At 37.0% G+C, this 25,199-nt stretch overlaps 1 protein-coding gene across 1 annotated transcript in view; it reads left to right on the plus strand.

The window, feature by feature from the left end:
* Window positions 1–25,199, plus strand: part of ADGRV1 (adhesion G protein-coupled receptor V1) — a 277,279-nt gene that overhangs the window by 83,895 nt on the left and 168,185 nt on the right. The window contains exons 24-42 of the mRNA XM_060690619.2: window positions 1,026–1,228; window positions 1,606–1,735; window positions 2,876–2,950; window positions 3,747–3,886; window positions 4,382–4,991; window positions 5,887–6,102; window positions 7,292–7,507; window positions 8,896–9,140; window positions 9,676–9,857; window positions 10,739–11,550; window positions 11,998–12,207; window positions 12,910–13,040; window positions 14,996–15,095; window positions 15,969–16,148; window positions 17,552–17,715; window positions 18,251–18,344; window positions 19,292–19,370; window positions 21,194–21,332; window positions 22,647–22,788. Coding sequence (XP_060546602.2) covers window positions 1,026–1,228; window positions 1,606–1,735; window positions 2,876–2,950; window positions 3,747–3,886; window positions 4,382–4,991; window positions 5,887–6,102; window positions 7,292–7,507; window positions 8,896–9,140; window positions 9,676–9,857; window positions 10,739–11,550; window positions 11,998–12,207; window positions 12,910–13,040; window positions 14,996–15,095; window positions 15,969–16,148; window positions 17,552–17,715; window positions 18,251–18,344; window positions 19,292–19,370; window positions 21,194–21,332; window positions 22,647–22,788 — 4,068 coding nt within the window. The remainder of the gene's footprint in view (window positions 1–1,025; window positions 1,229–1,605; window positions 1,736–2,875; window positions 2,951–3,746; window positions 3,887–4,381; window positions 4,992–5,886; window positions 6,103–7,291; window positions 7,508–8,895; window positions 9,141–9,675; window positions 9,858–10,738; window positions 11,551–11,997; window positions 12,208–12,909; window positions 13,041–14,995; window positions 15,096–15,968; window positions 16,149–17,551; window positions 17,716–18,250; window positions 18,345–19,291; window positions 19,371–21,193; window positions 21,333–22,646; window positions 22,789–25,199) is intronic.

Below are 25,199 nucleotides of genomic sequence, written 5' to 3' on the forward strand. Positions count from 1 at the left end.
ACTTTAAGATGGCTGGACTTCAACCCAGCTTTGCTGGCTGGGGAATTCTGGGAGTTGAAGTCACTATCTTAAAGTTGCCAAGGTTGAGAAACACTGATTTAGAAAACGTAAATTTGGTCTGCAAAAGAGGCCATTAGAGACTGCCCTATCAATGCAGTGTTATAGATTTTGGGGTAACGCAGGCCTCTTCCATCTGTGTGCTTGTAAGGCCACATTAGTATTACCGGCTATTGGGTTCAAATCAGGGATTCACATTATAGAATGAAGCATCACTGGAGGATGCAGTGATGCAATTTCTATTACTGTTGGAAGCATCAGCTATATCCAAGAACAGCAGCAAGTTGTCCTATAGTGAGTTGACCATGACGAATTGTCCCACGGGGAGTTGGCTGTGGCGAGTTGACTGCGACAGGTTGTCCCATTCTGGGATGTAACTTCCTGTGGCTTGTTTCCTGGCTTGTGGCATATACAGTATATTATTTATTATTGTTTTGCTCTTTGAATAGTTGCTTTATATCATTATAGATAGATATTGTAGATAGATGTATACATAGATAGATTTAATTAATTCTTATAAATAATTATTTAAATAATTTATACAATTCATCTCTAAAAATCAGCAGACAATAGCGCCTACTTTTCCATCTTTTTTCTTTCCAAGAGAGAAAATAGTTTTCTTGAAATGAGAAAACATGGAAAAGCAGACACGGAAAAGCAGACACTATGTAGAATGTCTGCTAATTCTTAGTATAACTATTCACTATTAACCTATGCCAACTGGAGAAAGCAGGTAATCTTTTTTGCTGGAATTTATTGTCCAATTGCAAAATTGCATACTTTAACATATTTTCCCATAGCTACATGCAGATTCAGTATGATTCAGATTCAAATGTAGCCCTGTCCAAATGGACATGGATCTTTATATATTAAATTTATGTATCAGAGACAAATGCATTTTTATTAATAAATGTTTTTTGCCTGCACTTAAGGCTAAATAATACAAGATATATTTTTTCACCTTTCAGGTTTGTTGCAGTTCTCTGTTGGGGAGCCTCCTTCAGATACTGATGAAATCATTCTTTCAGCCACGACAGCACCCCACATTACTGTCAAGGAAGAAGTAGGACAAGTCAGCTTGCTTGTTGTTCGAGCACAAGGCTTACTTGGGACAATTGTGGCACAATACAGAACAGTTGCACTAACAGCATTCAGCCCTCAAGATTATCAGGTATATGAGCAGCTCTCTAAAAGGGTTGATAGAGGCCAGTTAGCTTCATCTGTATGAGTTTATTATTTAAATAGTACAGTATATCCGATGTGTACTTACGGTATCAATGTTTCAGAGTAAAGGAAATAGTTGGGATTGCTGTCCCTGGTACCTATGGGATTCTTGCCTCAACTTCTACATTTCATGGCTGGATTGGCCATAGAGTTCCTTAGGCTATTGGTGCCTGGGGTTTTTAATTTGACACCCTTTGAGGCTAAATTCAAGGTGGCTCAGAGGTTTGTGGCCTCCATGGCAACCATAGACCGGTCCCAAGTAATTGATGGCTTGACATATGGTGGTCTCATGTAGATCTTTTAATAGATTTCTTCCCCTTGCAGGGAATTACAGGGACCTTGGGATTTCTGCCAGGAGAAAGATACAAGCACATTCTTGTCAACATTACAGATAATGCTATCCCTGAGCTAGAAAAGGCTTTCAAAGTAGAATTGCTGGATCCAGATGGGGCAGGTAAAGGTTTATGGAATAATACTAACACATTATGTCTCTTTGGGGACTGAAATTTATTTATATTTAATTCATTCTGGCAAAACTCTTTTCAAAAACAACTTGAATTTCCTTTAAAAACACATTAGTTATTAAATTTTCTTTTGAAAATATTAGCTGCATATCTTCACTATTGTTAAACAAAATACTCCACATAAATTAGGTACCCTATAGTATATGTTGTCAGCAGAGGTGCTATTCAGCAGGTTCTGACAGGTTCTGGAGAACCGATAGCGGAAATTTTGAGTAGTTCAGAGAACCAGAAAATACCACCTCTGGCTGGCCCCAGATTGGGGTGGGAATGGAGATTTTGCAGTATGCTTCCCCTGCCACGCCCACCAAGCCACACCTACAGAACAGAAAAAAAATGAATTCCACCACTGGTTGTCAGGTACATGGTAGAAGAGTATGTGTCAAAACCCTCATTTTATCTGACACGTGTTTATCTGAAGCAGCTCCAAAACTTGAAATAACAAATATTCAATAGCTCTGTGGAAATCCCAGAATCTAAGCCAGTTCCTATAGTTGACTACCTCTGATGCTATGAAAATATTATTGCACAGGAACTTCTTTGCTGAATGTATTCTTGGCTGATCTTTAAAAAAATATAACCTGGTTAAAAAGGCAGCTGAGACACCCCCAGGAAATTCCTGTACAGGCTGTATAGACTAGACTGTGAAGTAAAAAAAATCAAGAAGATGAAAGCAATGTGAAAGCACTTCTGCTTTGTTGCAAAGAAAACTGCATGGAATTAAGCTCAGTTTGAGGAAGTCTACTCTGTAAATAAATAAATATCCTTATTTGTTCTAGCATTATTTCCAGAACTTACTAATTCAGAGAATTTTGATTTAGAGATTCTGCCTTTTACAATTTCTTTGCTTTTTTCACTTATCAAGTATCTGTCACTCTTAGTTAAAGATAGTTGATACAGGTAGCTAACAAAAAAAAAGCATTATCTTTGGCTTTTAGTAATTTTCCTTAAGGTTTTGAAATTCTCTTAATTTTTTTCAAGTTTATCTTCATTTGCTTTTGTCCCAAATATTTTGAAATGCTGTCTATCATTTGCATTATATATGTGTATTATGTATCTTTGTCTTTTTAAAGTTTCTGAATTCTTTAATGGTGGCAGTGGTAGTGGTGATGGTGATTTCTACTTCCTTCCTCCTGTCCATCAATATGGTAAGCAGTGATTTCTGGAGTTTTCCCCACTCTCAGAAGTATGGTTCACTGTTTTAAAACAGTGTTTTTCAAATTTGACAGCTTTTAAGATGTGTGGATTTCAACTCCCAGCATTCTGGCTGCAGAATGTTAGGAGTTGAAGTCGGCATATTTTAAATACTGCTTTAAAGGAAACTGTACAGTAATGTACAATCATAACTTAACTTAGCCTTTTTCCCCCCTTCTTATTCAAAGCTGGCAGATTGTTTATTTTCAAAATATATTACCAGATTTCTTTCCTAGAGACATCAGGAGAGCTGTCTGTTCCAAAGACACTTTTCAGATCCTATCTTACCCCTGGTATGGAAAGAAAGCTCTCATGCCAACCAGTCACATTTCTGTCATGATGATTTATATATAAAATAGTTTTAAAGACTTCTCTGTCCCCTAGTTCTTCCCCAGACCCAGAAAAGGCAGGGAAACTTGCTGAATGAGTTAAGCAACTGAGTTGGAAAAAGGGTATCTCTGAAATACCTCCATTAAGTATCTTCCAACCTCTGGAAGAAGATTTTCAATGTTAGATGAATGTTGTGGGAAGACAGTGGTAGAAAAGCTGCCTTTGCTAAATAATATTTGTCTCAACCTACCTGTGTGTTTAGGGTTGCAATTCAAAGCTTTTGGGAAAATTAAGTAACCATACTTCTGTTTCAGTTCAATTGCATTTATTTTGATACAGGATATTAAACTTTGGATATTATATGTGATCCAGTTGTTAGAATTAATGCATGATATATATTTTTGTCCTTGATATCAGCAGGCAATCTGGGAATAGCATCTCATATCATAGTGACTATTGAAGCCTCTGATGATGCACATGGGGTGTTTGAGTTTAGTGCTGAATCCCTCTCTCTCAGTGGAATGGAACCTGAAGATGACAGAGGAATCATCTCATTTGAGGTCTACAGATATAGTCCCATATACTGCTCTTGAGTTTGCATACTTTACTTGTTATAGAAATCCTCCATGGCTGTATTCTTTTTTTTCAAAGATAGGGTTTCTTTTGCTGATAGCTGTAGTTGTCATGATCTCTATCCCCCCTCTCTCTAATATGCAGGGATACTTGGGTTTTATGACAGGAAATTGGAAATACCTTATCTTTTACTCATTTATAGCACTCATATTAGTGATACTCCAGTTCAGTATCAAGATGCAAGACTGACAGGATAATTATATACAAAGATCATGAGATAGGGAATTATGGCTGTATGGCAGAAATGTTATAAAAACTGCTGAGTGCCTAAAAATCTTGTCTCAAATTCATTTTGCTGATTAAAATTGTGAAGATGCATCTGTGTAATATGTAAAGTGGCATAGGAACCTTTTTCTAGCTAACTGATTTAGTTATTTGTCTTACATGATACACTAATGATGAAGTATTGCTTTGCTTTTCAGGTTATTAGACATCATGGTGCATTGTCCCAGGTGATGTTATATTGGTTCATAGTGCCAAATGATACTGAAGATGTGACTGCAACAAGTGGCAACATAACATTCCATGTAGAGCAAAGGGAAGCAAATTTAACTGTACATATTTTGCCTGATGAAATTCCAGAACTAGACAAGACATTTTCAGTTTATATCATTAACGTTACACATGGGCAGCTTGGAGTTCACACAAATGCTACATTGACTATTCTTGCAAATGATGACCCTTATGGATTATTGATTTTCTCTGAAAAAAATAGGCCAATTAAAGTTGAGGAAGAAACCAAGAATGTCACCCTAACAATAGTAAGGTTGAAAGGTCACTTGGGAGTAGTCAAGGTTACATATAGAACCATGTGTGATGAAGATGACTCACTCTATCTGCTATCAAATATTGCAAGGGCAACATTGGGAGAAGATTATCTGCCCATTTCAGGATTTGTAATCCTTCCAGCCAATGAAAGTGAAGCTACACTACACCTCCCTATTCTGGATGATGATGAACCAGAGCAATCGGAATCTGTATTTGTTGAGCTTCTTGGTGCTACTTTGATAGGAGAAGTCTATCATCAGCCAAGTAAGTCTAACTCTGTCTTTTGTTCAGTAATGTTTAAAGCATAACCCAAAATTATATTTTCTTTACAAAACTATATTTAGCAACATTATACATGACTAAAATCACTTTGATTTAATGGTTCAGGTACTAAGCTTGGACTGAGAAAATCTAGTCCTGTCATAGGCACAGAAGCCAGCTGGTTGACTTTGGGCCATTCTTTCTCAGCCCTAGGAAGAAGGCAATCATTCTGAAAAAGTTACCAACAAAATGGATGGACTTGTCTATGTAGTCACCAAAAATCAAGATTAACTCTCTCATCTACACACTTTCACACACAGCCATGACTATTCTGTGTCTTGGGTTGTTGTTTTTGTAACTATGGCAAATCCAATTGTAAAAACTGCTGCTGATTAATGACAGATTCACTTTACTGTAAAACAAAAGTTGGCTAGTAGAAACAATTGAATAATAGAGGAAAGTATTGAAGCTAGAGCAGAGCATATAGACTGAGATGTGCGTATCCTCACCACATTTCCATAACATAGATACCACATTGATAAAGAAATGAAATTATTTCTATTAGCCTTGAAGTGACAAGATCCATGCTGGTATTTTTAGAAATGATGTCTGATCTGGTAATAATCCAATGGAAGTAAGCCATGAATATTGCTTTAGTCCTGTATTCCCTCACCCTCCACATTTATCTTCCTCTCTCTGTATATTGAACATGAATGGTTATTTGGACTGTGCAGGTAACATTGCTATAATTATTGCAAATCAGAACAAATGTCCTTCAAGAATCATTGCTTATCTTTCCACAATAATAGATATAAGGTTGTTATTTTATTGTGAAATTCTAATGTATTGCTATTGTAGAAAATAAATTGGAAATCCTTCAAATTATTCTGTATTTCAGTTTCAGATTCTCCTCGCCTTGGATCTACCATTTATACAATTGCTCATATAATTATCAATGCCAATGATGATGCTTTTGGAACATTACAGCTCTCTGCACCAGCTGTCCAAGTACCTGAAAATTATATTGGACCAATAATCAATGTCACAAGGACTGGAGGAATCTTTGCAGATGTTTCTGTGAAATTTAGAGCAGTGCCAATTACAGCAACTGCTGGTAAGAGAGTGAAGAGATTACAATGCAATGGCAAAAATGTACAACAGTGTACATATACTTTCGCTATAAGCAAATGGCAAGAATACTATACAGTAGAACCTCTGGTCATGACCATAATTTGTTCCATAACTTTGGTCACAACCAGAATTGGTCGTGACCCGAACCTAATTATAGAAATTTGGTGCTTACAAAAAAAATGGTGTGGAAGGGGAAATTGGCCGCAGGGAAAAAAAATTGTGAATTTTTTGGTCGGAACCCAATTTGGTCATGGTCAGAAGTGTTCGTGATCAAGGTTCTACTGTAGTATCAGAAAGCCTTATATATGCCTGCATGTCATAGAGTCCTTAAGCATGTTCAGAATTTTTTTTTTTGGTTATTTGAGCATTTGTTGCTCATCCAGTTCAAACTACTGTATATCAATGATAAAATGGAGTTGTGTTCATTGATCTGTTCCTATCACTCATTTTTGTTAACTGCTTCCATACATTGAAGCAAAAGATCTGAACTGGGGAACCCACTTTAAATATATGGTCAAGCTTCCCTCTTGATGCCATCTATCTCAATGTGTAGATGAGGCAGGAAGCCTTTTGTGACAGGTGACTGAAATGTTTACCTACCTACTTTATTCTGATATCTACTAATATGGCTTTATAATGTGGTAAGATATAGAAATGTTTCAGCATGGAATAAGCAAAAGAAAAACATATAGCATAGCAAATACGGTCCTTTGCTGAATTCAGGTTTACATGATCATTCTGTCACATGTTTTAATTTAAATTTGCATGTAACCTGTTATTGTGTTAATTAACCTGAGATGGTTTTCCAGATATATTGTTCTCATGGTAAAACAAATCAGTTTGATGATAAGGCATGCCAGCTTTTGAAAAAAAACAATTCAGAGCAGACAGTACCAATTATCTATATGCACACTATTTTGGGTACCTGTTTTCAGTAGACCATGTATGCTAACATTATCTCTTCAAAGAAAGTTTGGGTTGTAGCAATATGAAATATGGAATGGCTAAAAACATGAATGCCAAATGTTTTTATAGGATAAAATAGTTGGTATTGTTTCAAGCATATTCTTCTCCAACTTTTCTCATAGATTCTGCTCATCAGACCTGAATTTCAAATAATATAAAGAAATAGTATCATAATGTTTTTGAATAGGCATCTTTGTTATACACAGGTGAGGACTACAGCGTAGCTTCCTCAGATGTTGTCTTACTAGAAGGAGAGACCAGCAAAGCAGTGCCAATTTATATAATTAATGATATTAACCCTGAAAGGGAGGAGTCCTTCCTTGTGCAACTGCTCAATCAAACAACAGGCGGAGCACAACTCGGGAGTCTAACTCAGGCACTTATAACTATTGAGGCTTCGGACGATCCATTTGGATCTTTTGGTAAGGTGGCATTTAAATATTAATAAAACCATCTATGAATTTAAAAATATCACATTAAATTTAATTAGCAAATTTAAATCTACCTTTCATCTCAACAATATTTCTTTTCGTAATATTTTATCTTACAACTGGCCACTTCTTCCTTTTTTGAAGACACTTTCTCAGAAACCATGATAAAGTACTGTAGATTATTGTCAGTACTCTCACACTGGACTTTACAATTTAAAATTTAAGACTTAAATTAAAGATTACAGCCCATGTAATCCCTTTTTATCTCTTGAGAGTACTGTGACCCCAGAAAGAAGACTTTAGTGCGTCTCTCTCTACTCCCCTCTCTGCCTCCTTTCCCTAAATCTTAATCTGGCGTCTTGTACACTCTGTGATATCAGATATCCTTTTGTGGTGTTATATAAGACTTTACAAAAGCAAGATGAATACAAATCAAAAGAGAGAGGGGAAGAGCAGACCCTATTTTAAACCTACTTCTTAGTCTACTTCACAGTGTTCTGTTGAAATTAGAGTGGAGTGGAGAATGGAATGGAGAGTGGAGTGGAGTGGAGTGGAGTGGAATGGAGTGGAATAGAATAGAATAGAATAGAATAGAATAGAATAGAATAGAATAGAATAGAATAGAATAGAATAGAATAGAATAGAATAGAACAGAACAGAACAGAACAGAACAGAACAGAACAGAACAGAATAGAATAGAATAGAGCTGGAAGGGACCTAGGAGGTCTTCTAGTCTAATTAAAAGGTTTGTATTTTTCCTATTCACCTCAAGCAATTAGTAATCAAATTAGAATATAAATATTTAAATGCAGTGATATTAAGGGCATAGACCATTGCTTATTTTTGTTAACCAACAGTTGGAGAAAGATTTAGCCAACTAGCATTCTGGGCCAGCACGGAAATTCTTCAATACCATTTAGAATTGGATTTGAAACATGTTATGAACCTTTTCATTTTCCTATTCTTCAAGTTCCATTAAAGAGAGATTATTAAACAAAGACATTTGTAGAAGATTCATCAGTACTGTCTCTACCTGAATGTCATCATATTCTGTTTTGTGGACTTTGCTGCTGCCTCTTGCTTGAATGAGGATGAGGTTAACTTGGGCAGCAAAAATGCAGGTGCTGCATCTCTGATGCTGGGTTTCCACTGATTCCCCCACTTTTGCTCTAATGCAGTTGGAGTGGACAATACAAGCGTTGATTTTTAATTTAGGAAGACCTATTCAAAATTATAATATGCAGTAGATTTAAAAATCTACTGATTATTTTCCTTTGATTATAAAAATTAAATTTCTATTTAAAATACGTATTAAAAATATGTAACAAACAGAAAAAATAAATTACAGTGGAAAAAAAATTAAAGTTTTATGTTGTTAGTTTTCCAGACCACTAATATAGTTGTCAAAGAACCTGAAGCCAATACACTGCTGATAGATCTGCCAGTTATTCGCAATGCTGGAACACTTGGCAATGTGACTATTGAATGGATTGCTACCATTGATGGGCAATTTGCTGCCAGTGATTTGAAAGTCTTCTTAGGCAACATTCAATTTTCCCCTGGGGAAACCATGAAGAACTTGATATTAGAGATTCTGAATGATGATATTCCAGAAATTGAAGAGGTAAGCTGAGAAATAAGACAAAACGTGAAAAGAACTATATGTGTGTGTGTGTGTGTGTGTTTTTAAAAGTCTTGTTTATAAAAAACATAAGTACAAATATTGGACTTGTGAAAATGCAATGCTTTGGAATAATGGTGATGATAGTTATAATAATGATAATAATGCTATTGAAAATGGAAATATCCATTGATTTGTGGGGAGAGCAGGAATCAGAAAACTTTTTGCTAGGGTAAAATAATTGCTGAATTCCCAGTTCTCGAATGCTGATCTCTAGGTCTCTTACCATCTAGAACAATTTTTCAAAAACTACACTGAGCTGCTGCAGGGTGGAAATTGTTTCCTTGTGTATCACTAAAACTTTCTTGAGCAAAGGCTTGAGAGAAATTTACATTTTAAATTGCTACTACCTTGAATCTCAATAAGAACTTACATTTTGTTTAGGAATTTTGTGGCCATGTTTAATTTTGGAATCAAACCATAGAGCTAATGATATTTTTCTGCACCAAACTAAGTGTTTGTCCGAAATACATCACAGATTATCAGAGTGGAATTAACCCAGGCTTCCAATGGAGGTACTATTGGACTAGACAGAGTGGCAAATGTTGTAATTCCTGCCAATGATAAGCCATATGGAACAGTATCCTTTCAACAAAACTTGTATCATATTCAAGAGCCATTGGAGAGAAGTTCAACTGCAAACATAACAGTAAAGAGGAGGTCTGTTTAATATCCTAATACTTTACTAGGTTATGGCTAATAACTACTTTGTTTCCCCTGTAACACATTATTTATGGCAATATATTACAATTTACAGTTTAGAGAAAACTCTGTACATAAGAATGAGGCAATCTTTTTGAGTAAACCAACACAAACTCAAAAACCTGAACTGTAGGAAGAGATACTAAAGTATTTTTGCTTCTGAAATTGCTTGAGGCATGTAAAAAGTTTGCTGCAAGGAAGAGAATTCTGCAGCTTATCTCATGAATGTTTCCTCAAAAGCAGTAATTCTTACTGATTGTAATATTATTTTTCAAATAGCATGCGTCATATATTAATTTTAATTAAATGTATCTATGTGTTTGTGCATATTGCTGATTTGTAAGCATTAATAGATACATAACGAATAAAATATATTAGATATATTTTAGATATAAAATATATGTAATATATATTTATATACCTCCCATAGATGTAAAATCACTCTGCCAGCGAAAACAGGCTCCCGAGCTCCATTTTCATCTGTGACGGCCTCCTGAACCCTCTGCCAGTGAAAACAGAGCTTAGGAGGGCCACATGTGCCCCCCCCGCTCCATTTTCACTGGCAGAGGCACCATGGGCCAGTCCTTTGCTGTTTCTAGGGTGGCCCATGGGCCAGATCTAAGCACCCTATGGGCCAAATCCAGCCCATGGACCTTGAGTTTGAAACCCTTGCTATAAAGTATCCTGTTTAAAACATAAGAGTTCAAAACTATGCTTTGTTTATATATTTTTTGCATTCCCCACCCCGTCAAATTTAATTATAACAACTATAACAAATTTAACTATATCAAGAAAACTCTTTTAATCATTATTTAATTTGTCATTTATTTAATTTGTAGTGGTGGAAGATTTGGTCAGCTGAAGATATTTTACAGCACTTCAGACATGGATTTCACAACTCTTGTACAAGAGCAAGGGCTGGATGTATTATGCTATTATGAAGCACCTATACAAGGAATTCCAGATGAGAGTCATGTGACCAGAGTTAATCTTTCACTAGCCAATGATTCTCTCTACACTTGTGCTATTCTTTGTTTGAAAGAGCAGGCCTGCTCAGCTTTTTATTTCTCTGGTACTTCTGAAAGTCCATCATGTTTTTGGGCGGGATCTTGGAGTAACTCAATAACCAACAACACAGGATTCTGGATATACAAGAAAAATCTTACTACTTTAACTGCTATTTTCAGAACACAAGCAATTGCTAATAATGACTATGAGCCTGTTACCAGCCAGTGGGTGATCATGGAAGAAGGAGAAGAATTTGCAAACCTCACAGTCTCCATATTACCTGATGATTTTCCGGAACTGGATGAGAAGTTTGTCATTTCTTTGTTACAAATTGTGCTGATGAATGTCACTGCCAGCATTGAAAATCAACCAGTCGTAGGGCAACCAAACACCGCTACAGTTCTCATACAAATGAATGGGGATGCTTTTGGTGTGTTTGTAATTTATAGCATCAGTTCCCATACAACTGAGAATGGTCTTTATGTGGAAGTACAAGAACGGCCTCAGAATACAGTGCAGTTGATGATACATAGAACAGAAGGTAGTCTGGGACAGGTGATGGTGGAATGGAGCATTAGTGGTGGCACCGCTACCCCAAATCTGGATTTTATAGGTGATGGAGAAGTCCTGATTTTTGCAGAAGGTAAAGAATTTGAGAGAATCCTCTAATGGAAACTTAATATGCTACTATCCTGAACAATCATTGCCATATATCAAACTTTATAATGACTTACAGGAAGATTGTAAGGAAAATACACATGACATCTCTCTGAAGGTTATCATCCATAAATTATAGTTTGAATTCCAGCATTTTAAACTCATTAACTATAGATATTTTATGCCACTTGAAATGTAAAGTCTAAAAAGGATTTTATACTACTTTTTTCAAAATTCATAGGAGAATTTTAAGACACATCATTGACAAAAGGAATATAAAGGAACAGTTTTAAGTAGTACGGTATGCCAGAGTTGCTTTGTTTATATGCTTGTATTTAGAAAGTTTCTTTGTTTATCTAAGTGAAATAAGTGTTGTTCTAAACATTGGAAAGGTTGCTACATAATCATAAAGTGCTCTAATTTTTCTTATCAGGTGAGACAAAAAAGCCTGTCACTTTGACTATTCTAGACGACACTGAGCCCGAAGATGATGAAAGCATTCGGATCACTTTGACCCACACTGAAGGTGGTAGCCGTATTTTACCCAATTCAGATACTGTCACAGTGGTGATTTTAGCCAATGACAACGTAGCAGGAATTCTTAGTTTTCAGTTATCCTCAAGATCTGTAATTGCTCATGAAGGTGGGTTCATCTCCATTTTCACTTCCCTTTCTTTGTGAGCTATTATTATTAGGCTTTCTCTCAATTTGATCAATTTATTGTTTGGAAAAACAGAAAGAAGAATTTGATCAATTTATTTGCCTTCGTTTGATCGATTTATCCCTTAGAATTTTTTTCTATCCCTAGAAATTAATATTGTGGAATAATATACAAATGTACAGTATGCGAGTAATTGCACAGTTTTATACTTCTGCTTATCACCAATTCTCCATATTCTGACAGACCTCAAAACATGAATGAGAAAAAGGCTGGAGTTTGTTATCCTTGATGAAATATACTGCAGTTGTATAGTATATACAACAAACATTTACCTTAATACTTGAACAATATATGGTGATGAACATTCTTTGCATTTGCTGATAATATTTTTTCTTTTATTTAACTCAGCAATTCTACAGTAGCTATTACAGTTAAATAAATGGTAGGTAGGTAGGTAAGGAGATAAACAGATGAGACATTGCAGTTTTTTTCTTATTTACATATATTACAGTCATTTAACAGCAAATCAAGATAATGGAAATGATTAATCAGAAAGGCATATATTTATCTTGGAAGCAAATTAATGGAAATTCTAATTGTTTAGAACTTTCTATTGTCTTAGGTGCAAATAAGATACTGGCTTTCCTTCATTTCTTATGATATTATGTATTCTTTCATTTCTAGGAGAACTGTTACAATTTCATGTGCTAAGGACTGCACCAGGAGCTGGCAGTGTAACTGTTGACTGGGAAATTGTTGGCCATAATTTGGAACAAAACTTTGAAAATATTTCTGGCACACTCTATTTTTTAGAGGTAGTTACCATTTATTTGCTTCAGATGCCATAATAAAAAGAAAGTGTGAATAGTTGCACTTGATTTGAGAACAGATGGACAACTTTATTGCCTTATTTGCAATGTAAAATTATATATATCTGCTCAGATGTAAGCCATATTTAGACTAATGCAGTGGGACTTATTTCTAAGCGTGTAGCACTGTACCTTTTTCCCTAGCTGTTTTACAAGCCCACTAAGCTTTTGCTAGAATAAAATATACAATAATATTTGGATATTAATCTATATAAGCGAAATACCACTCATGCATCATCACAGAATCTCCAGAACCATAAAACCTACAAACTTGAAATTTGCCACATATTTTCCTCTTGGCTTCTAGGTGCTCACTAAGAAAGGATTTTTTAGAAATGGCCATTAGAGCATTAGTATTTCCTATATAATGATTAACCCGTTCTGGTGCTAAGGAGTTCTATTCCCCATCCCTACCTGAAAAGAAATCTGTTCCAAATGCAAAACACAAGCAGAGGAGAGGAGTTCAGATTCAGTTTCACAGCAGCAAACAGCTTTACTATAGAACAGTTGAGCTAAGCCATGGCCAGGTTCCTTCCTCTCCCCTTCTTGTTCACACAGCAAATACTGTTTCACTTTCCAAATAGCCCTCTGATGCTACTCCCCCTCCCCACCTGAAAAGAAATTTGTTCCAAATGCAAAACACAAGCAGAGGAGAGGAGTTTCAATTTCAGTTTTACTTTCACAGCAGCAAGCAGGGAATGGGGAGGCTTCTGTGGGACAAGGCTGAGGGAGAGGGGATAGGATAGGGGAGGCTTCTGTGGGGCAAGCCTGAGGGAGAGAAGGGGATAGAAGAGGATAGGCTTCTGTGGGGCAAGCCTGAGGGAGAGAAGGGGATAGGATAGGGAAGGCTTCTGTGGGACAAGGCTGAGGGAGAGGGGATAGGATAGGGGAGGCTTCTGTGGGGCAAGCCTGAGGGAGAGAAGGGGATAGAAGAGGCTAGGCTTCTGTGGGGCAAGCCTGAGGGAGAGAAGGGGGATAGGATAGGATAGGATAGGATAGGATAGGATAGGATAGGATAGGATAGGATAGGCTTCTGTGAGGCAAGCCTGAGGGAGACAAGGGGGATAGGATAGGATAGGATAGGATAGGATAGGATAGGATAGGATAGGATAGGATAGGATAGGCTTTTGTGGGGCAAGGCTGAGGGAGAGAAGGGGAGAGGAGAGGCCAATAGTAACTACTCATTAATTTTCTAGCTGTAAGTGTTGATTTATTAAGCCTGATCACACAGTTTAGTAGTGGAGCATGGGTATTCAGCTAGTCTGTTATATCCTAAAACCTGCAGACTCTGCTAAATTGTGAATGTCACAGTTACTTTGTGCCCATGTGGAGCCTTTTAATAATGGAATGTTCTTAATAAGGAATACCTTTCAATGTATCTCTCAGAAAATGGTCCAGGCTAGTATTATTTTAATAAAACAACTTAGTAGGTGAAAAGGTGATTTGTAGAAATGAATTTCAATTTTCTTTCAGGTAGTCCTCAATTTACAACCACAATTGAGCCCAAAATTTATGTTGCTAAGTGAGATATTTGTAAAGTACGTTTTGCCCCATTTTATGATCTTTCTGGCCACAGTTGTTAAGCACTCATTGCAGTTGTTAAGTTACTTTAGTAATATGGTTGTTAAATGAATCTGGCTTCCCCAATGACTTTGTTTGTCAGAACATCACATGACCTCAGGACTCTGCAACCATCATAAATATGAACCAGCTGCTAAGTGTATGAATTTTGATCATGTGACTACAGGGTTGCTGCAATGGTTGTAAGTGTGAAAAATGGCCATAAGTCACTTTCTTCACTGCCATTGTAACTCTGAACAATTATTGGACAAACATAAGTCGAGGAATACCTGTATTATTATAGTTGTTAAATAATTCTCCTTTTTTGCTTTAACAAATAGGGGTCATTAAATGCAACAATTTATTTATACCTGCTGGATGATCAAATCCCTGAAGAAAAGAAAGAATATCACATAATTCTGCATAATATTAAAACTCAAGGTATCTGTCTTGTAGATATATAGCAAATCAAGATTTGGTCATATATGATGACTAGATTATTTAATATTTTGTAATCTGAAGATGAATGTATTAGCAGATAAAATCCATCAGTCTGAAATGCCATGAACAGTCTGTCTGAGTTAGTCTGTTCACAGTTGCAAAGAACCATTTAATGCTTCAGTCTAACAGGAATATTGGATCAAACTGAAGTCCTATCGGGGGGGGGGGTCCGTGCTGCTCTCCGAGCTTGCTTGTTTTCTTGCAGATGTTTTATTACCCAAACTAGGTAACATCTTTCAGCCCTCCTTAGTAGCACTGATGAGGTTACCTAGTTTGGGTAATGAAACGTCTGCAAGAAAACAAGCAAGCTCAGAGAGCAACAAGGACCCCTGATTTCAACTCTGAGCTACAAATATTCTCCTTTATTAGTCCTCTAAGCCAGAAACTATGGTAATCTACCAGATTTTGAGGACAATTGTTTTATATACTATGGGGGAAATTATGTTCAGAGACAATTTACTTTTGATTCCAAAAATAAGATACGATGTCTGATAATCATCTGATAAACATAATCTTCTTTATTACTTTTTATGATATTTTATCATAATATGATATAACCAACTAGTCATTTTCTCTAGCCCAATAAGTGATTATTTTATGTGGGAAGAAGGAGGAAGGTTGCCATGTATGCTGTCACAATCATTGTGCACAGACAGCAGAACAATGGAATGTAAAAGTTAATATATCATGGTTTTATGAAAAACATATTGGAATATCTTGCCATATACCACCAAACATTTTTTCTATTAAATTAAAGAGCACTTTCCTATGGAGAACCATGCTTTTTAACATCATTTTTAAATTTCTTTTTAGGCATCACTTCTACTGGCAGTGCTATTTTGGACCATCAAGGACATGAAGCAGTTTTGACAGTAGAGGCTAGTGATGAGCCATATGGCATTCTGAATTTTGCATCTTCCTCTAGAACTGTATTAATCCAAGAGGAAAATAAGACGATTCAACTTTTCATTAACAGAGAATTTGGATCTTTAGGTTTGTATAGAGAAGAATATAGGCTCTAAAACATATTTTTCTATACACAGCTTCATTATTATTACTTTCTTACCCATGATGTTTCACAGTATTATGTCATAAATGCAGAAGAAAATGCATTAACATCCAAATAAATAAATCTGAAACTCTGAAAAAGGAATATACACTGCTCAAAAAAATAAAGGGAACACAAGCAGAAGACATCCGAGATCTGAATGAATGAAATAGCCTTATTAAATACTTTGTTCATTACATACAGTAGTTTTGTGTTCCCTTTAGTTGTTTGAGCAGTGTATAAACTGCTGTATGTACAGAACAAAGTATTTAATAAGGCTATTTCATTCATTCAGATCTCGGATGTCTTCTGCTTGTGTTCCCTTTATTTTTTTGAGCAGTATATTTTCTATCTAAGAGCTAAATTGGTTCTGAGTAGGTATATTAGGTACCATGTGTCAATAGTGACTAGAGTCTGTTCTATTAGCACCCAACAAGCTTTCTTTTATTCTCATACATAAATATACTGAAGTACACTATTCTCCAAGTAGTTAATTGCAATGTTGTAAATGGCTTTTCCTTTCACATGATAAAAGAAATGATGGAAACAGCTGGGAGAGTCTTGTTTGAGAATTGGTGAAATTTTAATTTAAATAGTGGGTTTTCTAAACTTTTACTAAAATGATAAAAATAGGAGGGATTTTTATGGAAGGAATATCATAAGGACCTAACATAGCAAAAAGACAGTGCTTTTTTGCTTTTTGCAGTTCTAACCAGCAGAATTATGACCATTCACTGGCCTGCCCTAACATATAAGGAAGAAGATAGACAGTCCTAGATACCAAATACCTAAATATTTGCACATGTCCAAAAACTAGTATATTATACTGTAAAATTTATATCCTTATGTGAACATTATGTCATAATCACTACATCTCACTTTGCTATTAAAAGAAAGCAGATGCAAAATATAGTAGTCATTTTTTAAATGCTACACTTCAGCTTAGCTGTAATTTTCTAAGAAACAAGAGAAACAGCAAACTTAGAAAAATGCAAACATTTGAAAAAAATGCACAAAATTGTTACAGAAAAATCCGAGGCTTTTTTTTTTATTAAAAAGCATCCCAGTAGGCATGAAATACCATGCTCCATGAGCATGGATACTGAGCATGATATGATTATCAAAATCCAAGTATAATGGATAAATAAAAGAAGCATCTTGATACAAGTCAAAGATGTAGCTATAATGCTGGACAGAAACTCATTACCCTGCCCTTTTATCTGCATGTCTCACATCTCTGATATTCATAGATACGTGATTATACAAATCATTATTTGATGTTTTTGTTTGTTATAAAATATAGGTGTATTTAATTATAATCATATCTGAAAATCTATATGTTTACCAGGTGTTGTCAATGTAACCTACACAACAATTTCAGAATTTCTTGGTTTAAAGAATCAGACAGAAGGGGCATATGCTGAACCAGGAGTTGATTATATACCTATATCAGGATCAGTTCTTTTGAAAGAAGGTGTAACAACAGCCACCATAAATATTACTATTCTAGAGGTAAATTGTAATTCTGCTCAGTAAAGGAAAAAAAGAGAGAGAGTTTGATTTTGATGAATGCAGGATTTAGGCCATAATTTCTAATGTTCATGGGAAAATTCTTTGCTCTATTGGTTGATGGAAAAATCCAAGAGGAACAGTTAATCACAAAAAGAGAACTTAGATTTATACAAGTGGAATAAATCTGTTTCATTACACTGGTTTCACTACCATGTGCCACATTTTATAATCTTTAAAATGAATAATGCATTGTTCCATATTTTTTCTGTTTCATTTCCTGATTAGAGTACTTGTAGTAAATCTTGCAGTTGGAAACAAGCCTAGCTAGTATTATATTATTTTAAAATTTGTAATATTTCATTTGACATGCATAATATGAAAATTCTTCAAGCCTAGTAATTCCATTAGGAATGAGGATGATGGTAGTTAGACATAGTGCACAATAGATAAGTGCAAAGTAAACTACTTCTGCTAATTTAGAAGTAATTTTCAAGTGGACAATAACATGAGCCTGTGTTGTCTTTTTGTTTTACAGGATGATATTCCAGAAATGCAAGAATATTTTTTTATTAATCTAACATCTGTGAAACTAGTCACACACCCTTTGACATCTTTTCCTCCCAGACTTGGTAGAAATCTCACAACTTTCTTTTATGAATTCTTTATATCTCTCTGTCAAATTTATACATTTAAAAATTATTTTGCATAAATGTTAATACGTATAAAAATATTCATTACTTTTTTTATGCAAACTTTCAAAATATACTTTTCTAAAAATGATAAAGCTAACAGTAAACTTGTCAATGGCATTTCAGAAGTAAATTTAATTAGTCACAGATAATAAAAAACCATTTTTATTAGTTACAATAGTAAATCTTGCTTATTGTAGAGGAAGAGTATGCTGATGCATGCATCCGCATTGCTGTTCTACAGTAGGACATCTATTAAATCAACCAGTGGTTACTTTATTAAAAAAATGGCATGTACCTCATGTACAGCATTAGTACATATCTCATTCATGTTCTCTGCAAACATCAGTGTGATGTAAGAGCCTTGGAAACATAAGGGAAGAAAACCCCAACATTTGCTTCAGGCCCAAAAGCTTCCAATTTATAATTCCTCATAAACTTTAGGCTGGTATATTAGATTTGGTTTTGTTCAATATTTCCAAGACACATGATGTTTCCTATTACTGGTGCTACAAAAATGTATAATCTAATATTATCAATTTGAACTTCATTTTGCATTTCTATAGAACTGACTGAGTTAATTCACTGCAAGATAAATAGAAAAAATGTGCCAATAGGATTCAGATTGATAGCACAGAAAATATTTAGGAATATTTGGATTTCTATCTTCTGAGTAATTTTAATTACTTAAAATTAATTAAGTAATTAATTTTATTCATTAATATTTACTTTTTTCCAGGAACATTTGGGAAATATTATACTTAGTTAATATTATTAAGTAACAATTAGCATAAATTGATATTACAAATAATAATTTACCATCTATATCTAAGCGTTTACTTATAGATCCACATTACTATGCAAAATAATTTTCTTGCTATTTTTAGACGTGGATGGTTTAACAGCACAGATAATTATTGATGCTAATGATGGAGCAAGAGGAGTAATAAGTTGGCAAAATACAAGGTAAGTTTAATTTTCTGTTCACATTTCATTTTTTTCAATTGTTAGTTTGCTCAGCTGAAACCTTTTATGACATGAATCATGATGGCACCAAAGACAGTAGGAAATGTAGTCAGCCAGTCCTGGAAGCCAAATATTGGCTCTAAGTAGTCCAGAATAACCAAAGTATCTTTATTAGGAATGTACCTATTTAATTTACATTTAAGTGCTACAGGCAGTTTCAAGGATCTCAAAGTGTAGATAAGATGGCGGCATTAATTAGAGTGTTTTACATATATTAAATATTGAGAACACATCTATGCAAGAGAGAGAAATGCTACTTGAACCAAAATGGAACCAGGATGTTGGTCCATTCCAGTAAAGTGACAGAGTAGCTTTAAACAGATCTGTGGGAGAAGATCACCAAATACTGGGCAACATCCAGCTGAGAAAAGTGTAGAAAATACTATAGAATATCCATCAAGACACATTAGGTAAAGGGTGATGAGGACTTTAAGGAGATAAGTAAGAAAAAAAGCTTATGAAAATGCTAACACAAATGGTAACATTTGAAAAAGGATGTATGTTATAAGCATTTCTGATGAATCAGATTATAAATTAGAGTAGCAGGGCTTAACAAATTCTGACCTTAAAACTCAAGAAACAGGCTGTTAGATACTGCATTTCAAAATGAAGGTCACAAAGGGCAGAACCTGCTGGACAATAGGCATGCAATTTGGAGAGCCAAGTAATCACCCACTTCTAGCAGAAGAATAGCAGACTGAGTCAGGTATCTTAGAGCCTGAATAGGAAAAGAAAAGCCCTCACACATGCATAAAGTTAAACAAATACCCATAGGTGTAATATACCAAGCTTCTGGCATAATCAAGCTCCAAGTCTCCAAGCTTTATGGGAATATCCTTTGAAAAATATGCTTTTATTCAGTTGGGTCCATCCACCAGTACTGGTGCTGAAATTTTCTGTCTTGCATCATTTTCCAGGCCCCTTAAATGTGCTGAAAAAGTCTGGATTTTTTCAGTCAAATTTATGTCAGCTTCGTGGGAATGTAAGAAGGAGAGAAAGAAAAACTCTTTTTTTCCATTAAAGAATCTCCCAAATTCTTTAGTCCATTCATGGGATAGTGGCTGTACTATCTTTCTTGGAGGCTTTAGCAGCAATACAGTAACTCATTCCTTTATCACTCACATTTGGAGGACTACAATTCATTCTATATGAGCTTCCCTTAAAGATACAATTTGTGCAAAATTCAGCCTCCTTCCCTCCCCCGCTGAATGGTAGAAGATGCTATAGCAGGATAATGCCATTTTGGTGTGAGCTTCATTAAGTAGCTGTAGGCTTTTGGATCAAGAGTTCCTTGTCACTTCTGAAGCCCTTTGTAATTTGGATATTTCTTACTTCCAGAGTAATATGGCCAAGTAGAATCCAGCTGGTTGACAAATGTAGACTGGGAAGGGATGCTATAGATGACTGTACCAGAGATGTTAAAAGGGTGGGCGTCCAGATGCAAGCTTTCTTAGTCATTACCCCTTCAGCCTCAACAGCTGTTCCTCTGAGTTAAAATTATACCTTCCATACTATAATTTACTCTCATTTTGAAAAGCAATAAAATACATTTTTCCATATTGCCTTTGCACATATTGGATGATATGACTGTGATAATTAATGAATCAGGGATGCTATCTTGCTTTTGATAAATTAATGTTTTGCTTTTATTTTGGATGTCCATTTATTTTAAGACACCTAGAACTATTTGATAAGCTAGCCAATAAGGATTTAATTTAAATGATTTATTTAAATAAATAGGTAACTTTTCTTTTTTCCTTCAGGTTTGAAATAAGTGAACTGAATGTAAACTTAACATTAGTGATATTCCGGGACCGAGGATTGTATGGTAATGTGTCCTTATTCTTGTATGCTCAGAATCTGGAAGCATATCAGGGACTGGACTTTAATCTTTCTTCAAGGGTAAGAACAAACCATCACAGAAAACTATTTTTCTATAATATCAAATGTTTTATTTCAGTGAAAAGTGTAAGCAATTGTACCCTGAATATTAGGGCTGTGGAAGGCTTTAAAGTTTATTCCATTTCTTCAGTAATACACTTTTCAGTTAAAAAAACTTCAGTATGACACTTGTTGATAAATGCATTTATATAGTTTATAAATGCATTTATATAGTTCTTTAAAAGAGCCTTGGTAGTACAGTGGTCTAAAGCACCCTGTTATTAAGACCAGCTGCCTGCAATTACTGCAGGTTCGAATCTCGCCAGGCTCAAGGTTGACTCAGCCTTCCATCCTTTCTAAGGTAGGTAAATTGAGAACCCAGTTGGGGGGGCAATAAGCTGACTTTGTATAAATATACAAAAGGATGAAGGCTATTGCTTAGCGCATTGTAAGCCGCCCTGAGTCTCCGGAGAAGGGCGGCATATAAATCAAATTTAAAAAAACCAAAAAACTTCCAAAGAACAATTAGATGTTAGGATGTGTAACTGAGTTATGTTTATTGTATGTATTTTATCATTATGAGGACCCAGATTGTTGGGGGCAATATGCTGACTCCAGGGGTGAAATGCTCCCGGTTCGGACTGGATCGCCCGATCTGGTAGCGATGGCAGCGGGTGGTTCGGAGAACCAGTAGCAAAATTCCCTGCCCTCCACCCCCCCCCCCAATGCCCAGATGAGCTGTGAGATCATCAGAGGCTTTTTTTTTACTTTTAAAAGCATTTTTTTCTACAACCTCTTCGGCCGAAAAAATGCTTTTAAAAGTTAAAAAAAAAAGGCCTCTGATGATCACGCAGCTCAGCTGGGATCGTCAGAGGCTTCTAAAACCTTCGATCGAAGAGATTGTAGAAAAAAAATGGCTTTAAAAACCTCTGGCGATCCCAGCTGAGTTGCCTGATCGTCAGAGGCTTTTAAAAGCATTTTTTTTTGCAACTTCTTAAGGTTGTAGAAAAAATGCTTTTAAAAATAAAAAAAAAAAGTTGGCCATGCCCACCCAATCACATTACCTCCCACCACCACCAAGCCATGCCCACAGAACCGGTAATAACAAATTTTACATTTCACCACTGGCTGACTGTAAATTGCTTAGAGAGGGCTATAAAACACGGTATATATGTCTAAGTGCTATTGCTATTATAAGATGACGTGTACTTTTTTTGAATATTTCTATAGCTGCTATGTAAAAGTCACAAAGAATTTACATTTTTCTGTACATTTTTATGCATTGCTTTTCAACATACAGTATTTAAAGTCATTTACACTATGTTTCATTAATAGACTCTTTGTTTTGCTGATGGAGAAAGATATAAATATATTGATGTTCAAATTTTTGATGATGAGATTCCTGAAAGAGATGAGCGATTCCAGCTAATTTTAACAAATCCATCCCTTGGATTAGAATTGGGAGAAAATACTACAGGTAATATTAATTAATTTGAAATTAATATTTTGTTTTGTGTTTGCTATGGATAGGGCGTTGGTCCTACTATGAACGCCTCTTCTCCAGTGCTGCGGAATGGTCCAGAATGGTCCAGTGCTGCGGAATGATACAGTGTAATCTGCTCAGAGACTAAGTCATAATTTTGCTGGCCACGCCCCCACTCGTGTCCGTTGGGCCCAGTTTTTGGCGAAGACAAGCCTGAAAGAAAAGCTCAGCCAGAAGTTAGTAAGGACCGGCTCTGGGCCTGGACCATTCCGCAGCATTGGAGAAGAGGTGTTCACGGTAGGACCAATGCTCTTTCTCCCAATGGACTGCGGAATGGTCCAGAAGTGGGACATACCAAAGGATGGCTGTCCTAAGGGTGGGATGACGTGGGGACTGGAGCCCCCGGGGCCAAATAAGCCTGCTGAAGGATTCTCCTTCCAAAAGACGCTTCCGCAGAAGCATATACATCTAATTTATAATGCCTTATAAAAGGCGAAGGAGTAGTCCAGGTGGCCGCCCTGCAAATTTCCTCGAGGGATGCTTGCGTGGCCTATGCAGTGGTGGTAGCTGCTCCTAGTGTCGAATGCGCAGTAATGTGTTTGGGAACTGGTAGTGACTTAATTTTGTATGCTCGGGCAATACACGCTCTGATTCAGTGACCAATTGCGGGAGAGGAGACAAAGAGAGCCTCAGACTTCCTGGTGGGCGCAGTTCACTTGATATAGATCCTTAGAGCCCGTCAAACATCCAAGGTATGCCACGCTTTCTCCAAGACATGGGAAGGCCGAGGACAGAAGTTAGGCAATATGACCTCCTGGGCTCTATGGAACCAGGAGTTCACTTTGGGAATGAATGAAGGGTCAAGCCTCAAGACAACCTTGTCTGAATGGAATACACAAAGGTCGGCCCTCACAGAAAGGGCCGCCAGCTCAGAAATGCACCATGCCGATGTGAGGGCCACCAGGAATGCCACTTTAAGGGTGAGGAATCGGAGGCTCGCTGTCTTCAGGGGCTTGAAAGATGGTTCAGTGAGTGCCTTCAGTACTCTGGGTAAGTCCCAGGTAGGATAACAGTGAACAACCGGAGGTCGGATGTTACTTGCACCCCGCAGGAACCTGTGGATGATCGGGTGGTGTGCCAGCGGCTCCCTGCCTGCAATCGACAAGATGGTGGAAAGGGCGTGTTAATGGTGTTGTGTGCTAGCCCTTTGTCGAGGCCCTCCTGCAGAAAGTCAAGCACCTGTGGAACAGAAGCTGAAACAGGTTTAATATGGTGCTGGGCGCACCAGGCAGTAAATACCTTCCAGGTTGAATTGTAAATCCGGAGAGTTGACTGCTTCCTGTCAGCCTGAATGGTCTGAATGACTTTGTGAGAAAGGTTTTCCTTCTCAAGAGGATCCCTTCAAGTGCCATGCGGTCAACTGGAGCCACTGAGGCTCCGGATGAAGCAGGACCCCCTGGGTGAGAGAGATCCTCTCTGGAGGAATTCTCCAAGGCCTTGACACGGATAGATTGAGTAAGTCCATGAACCATGGTCTCCGAGGCCAGTAAGGGGCCACCAGAATGACCTCTGTGCCTTCCGTGATGATCTTGCAAATCACTCCCGGTATCAAGGAGAAAGGCGGAAAGGTGTAAAGGAGGCCGGGAGGCCAGGCGCAGCGGAGGGCATTGGTCCCTTCTGCCCCCTGGGTTGGAAACCTCGTGATGTAGCAAGGAAGATGAGCATTCAGGCGTGCTGCAAACAGGTCCACTAGTGGTTGTCCGAACCAGATGCAGATGTCCAAGAAGATGTTGGGGTGGAGACCCCACTCGGCGTTGTCCACTGTAGTCCTGCTCAGGAAGTCCAACTGAGCATTCTTTGTGCCAGTGATGTGCTCTGCCTTGAGGGAGCAGACATTGGCTTCTGCCCACCTGCCCAGACTGAGGCTTCTTTCATTGACGTGTGCCTTTGCGGCAACGTTGTCTGTCAGTATGAGTATGCAACGTCCCGGACCAAGCACTGAAAGCGCTTCAGAGCCAGATGGATCGCCCTCAACTCCAACCAGTTTATGTTGTTGGTGAGGTCCTGAGGTGACCAACGACCCTGCACTACTTGGGAGTTGAGGTGGGCTCCCCAGCCATAAAGACTGGTGTCCGATGTAAGAATGATCCTTTGAGGCTCTTGTATGATGGAGCCTTTGTCAATGGCCGGTGATGCCCACCAGTGTAGGGATCTCCTGACAGTGAGGGGAACCCTGACCTTCACCAGGGAGTTGGAAAAGCCCCCCCCCATTGGTATGGTAACAGGAACCATTGAAGGCTCCGAGCGTGAAGCCGAGCCCATGGCACAATTTGCATGCAAGAGACCATCTTGCCTAGTAACTTGGACAGCGTGGCCAAGGGAACCTTGGGGTGTTGTTGAATCAG

Source organism: Pantherophis guttatus, chromosome 2 (genome assembly GCF_059756535.1).
Source record: "Pantherophis guttatus breed Tessera chromosome 2, ASM5975653v1, whole genome shotgun sequence".
NCBI lineage: Eukaryota > Metazoa > Chordata > Lepidosauria > Squamata > Colubridae > Pantherophis > Pantherophis guttatus.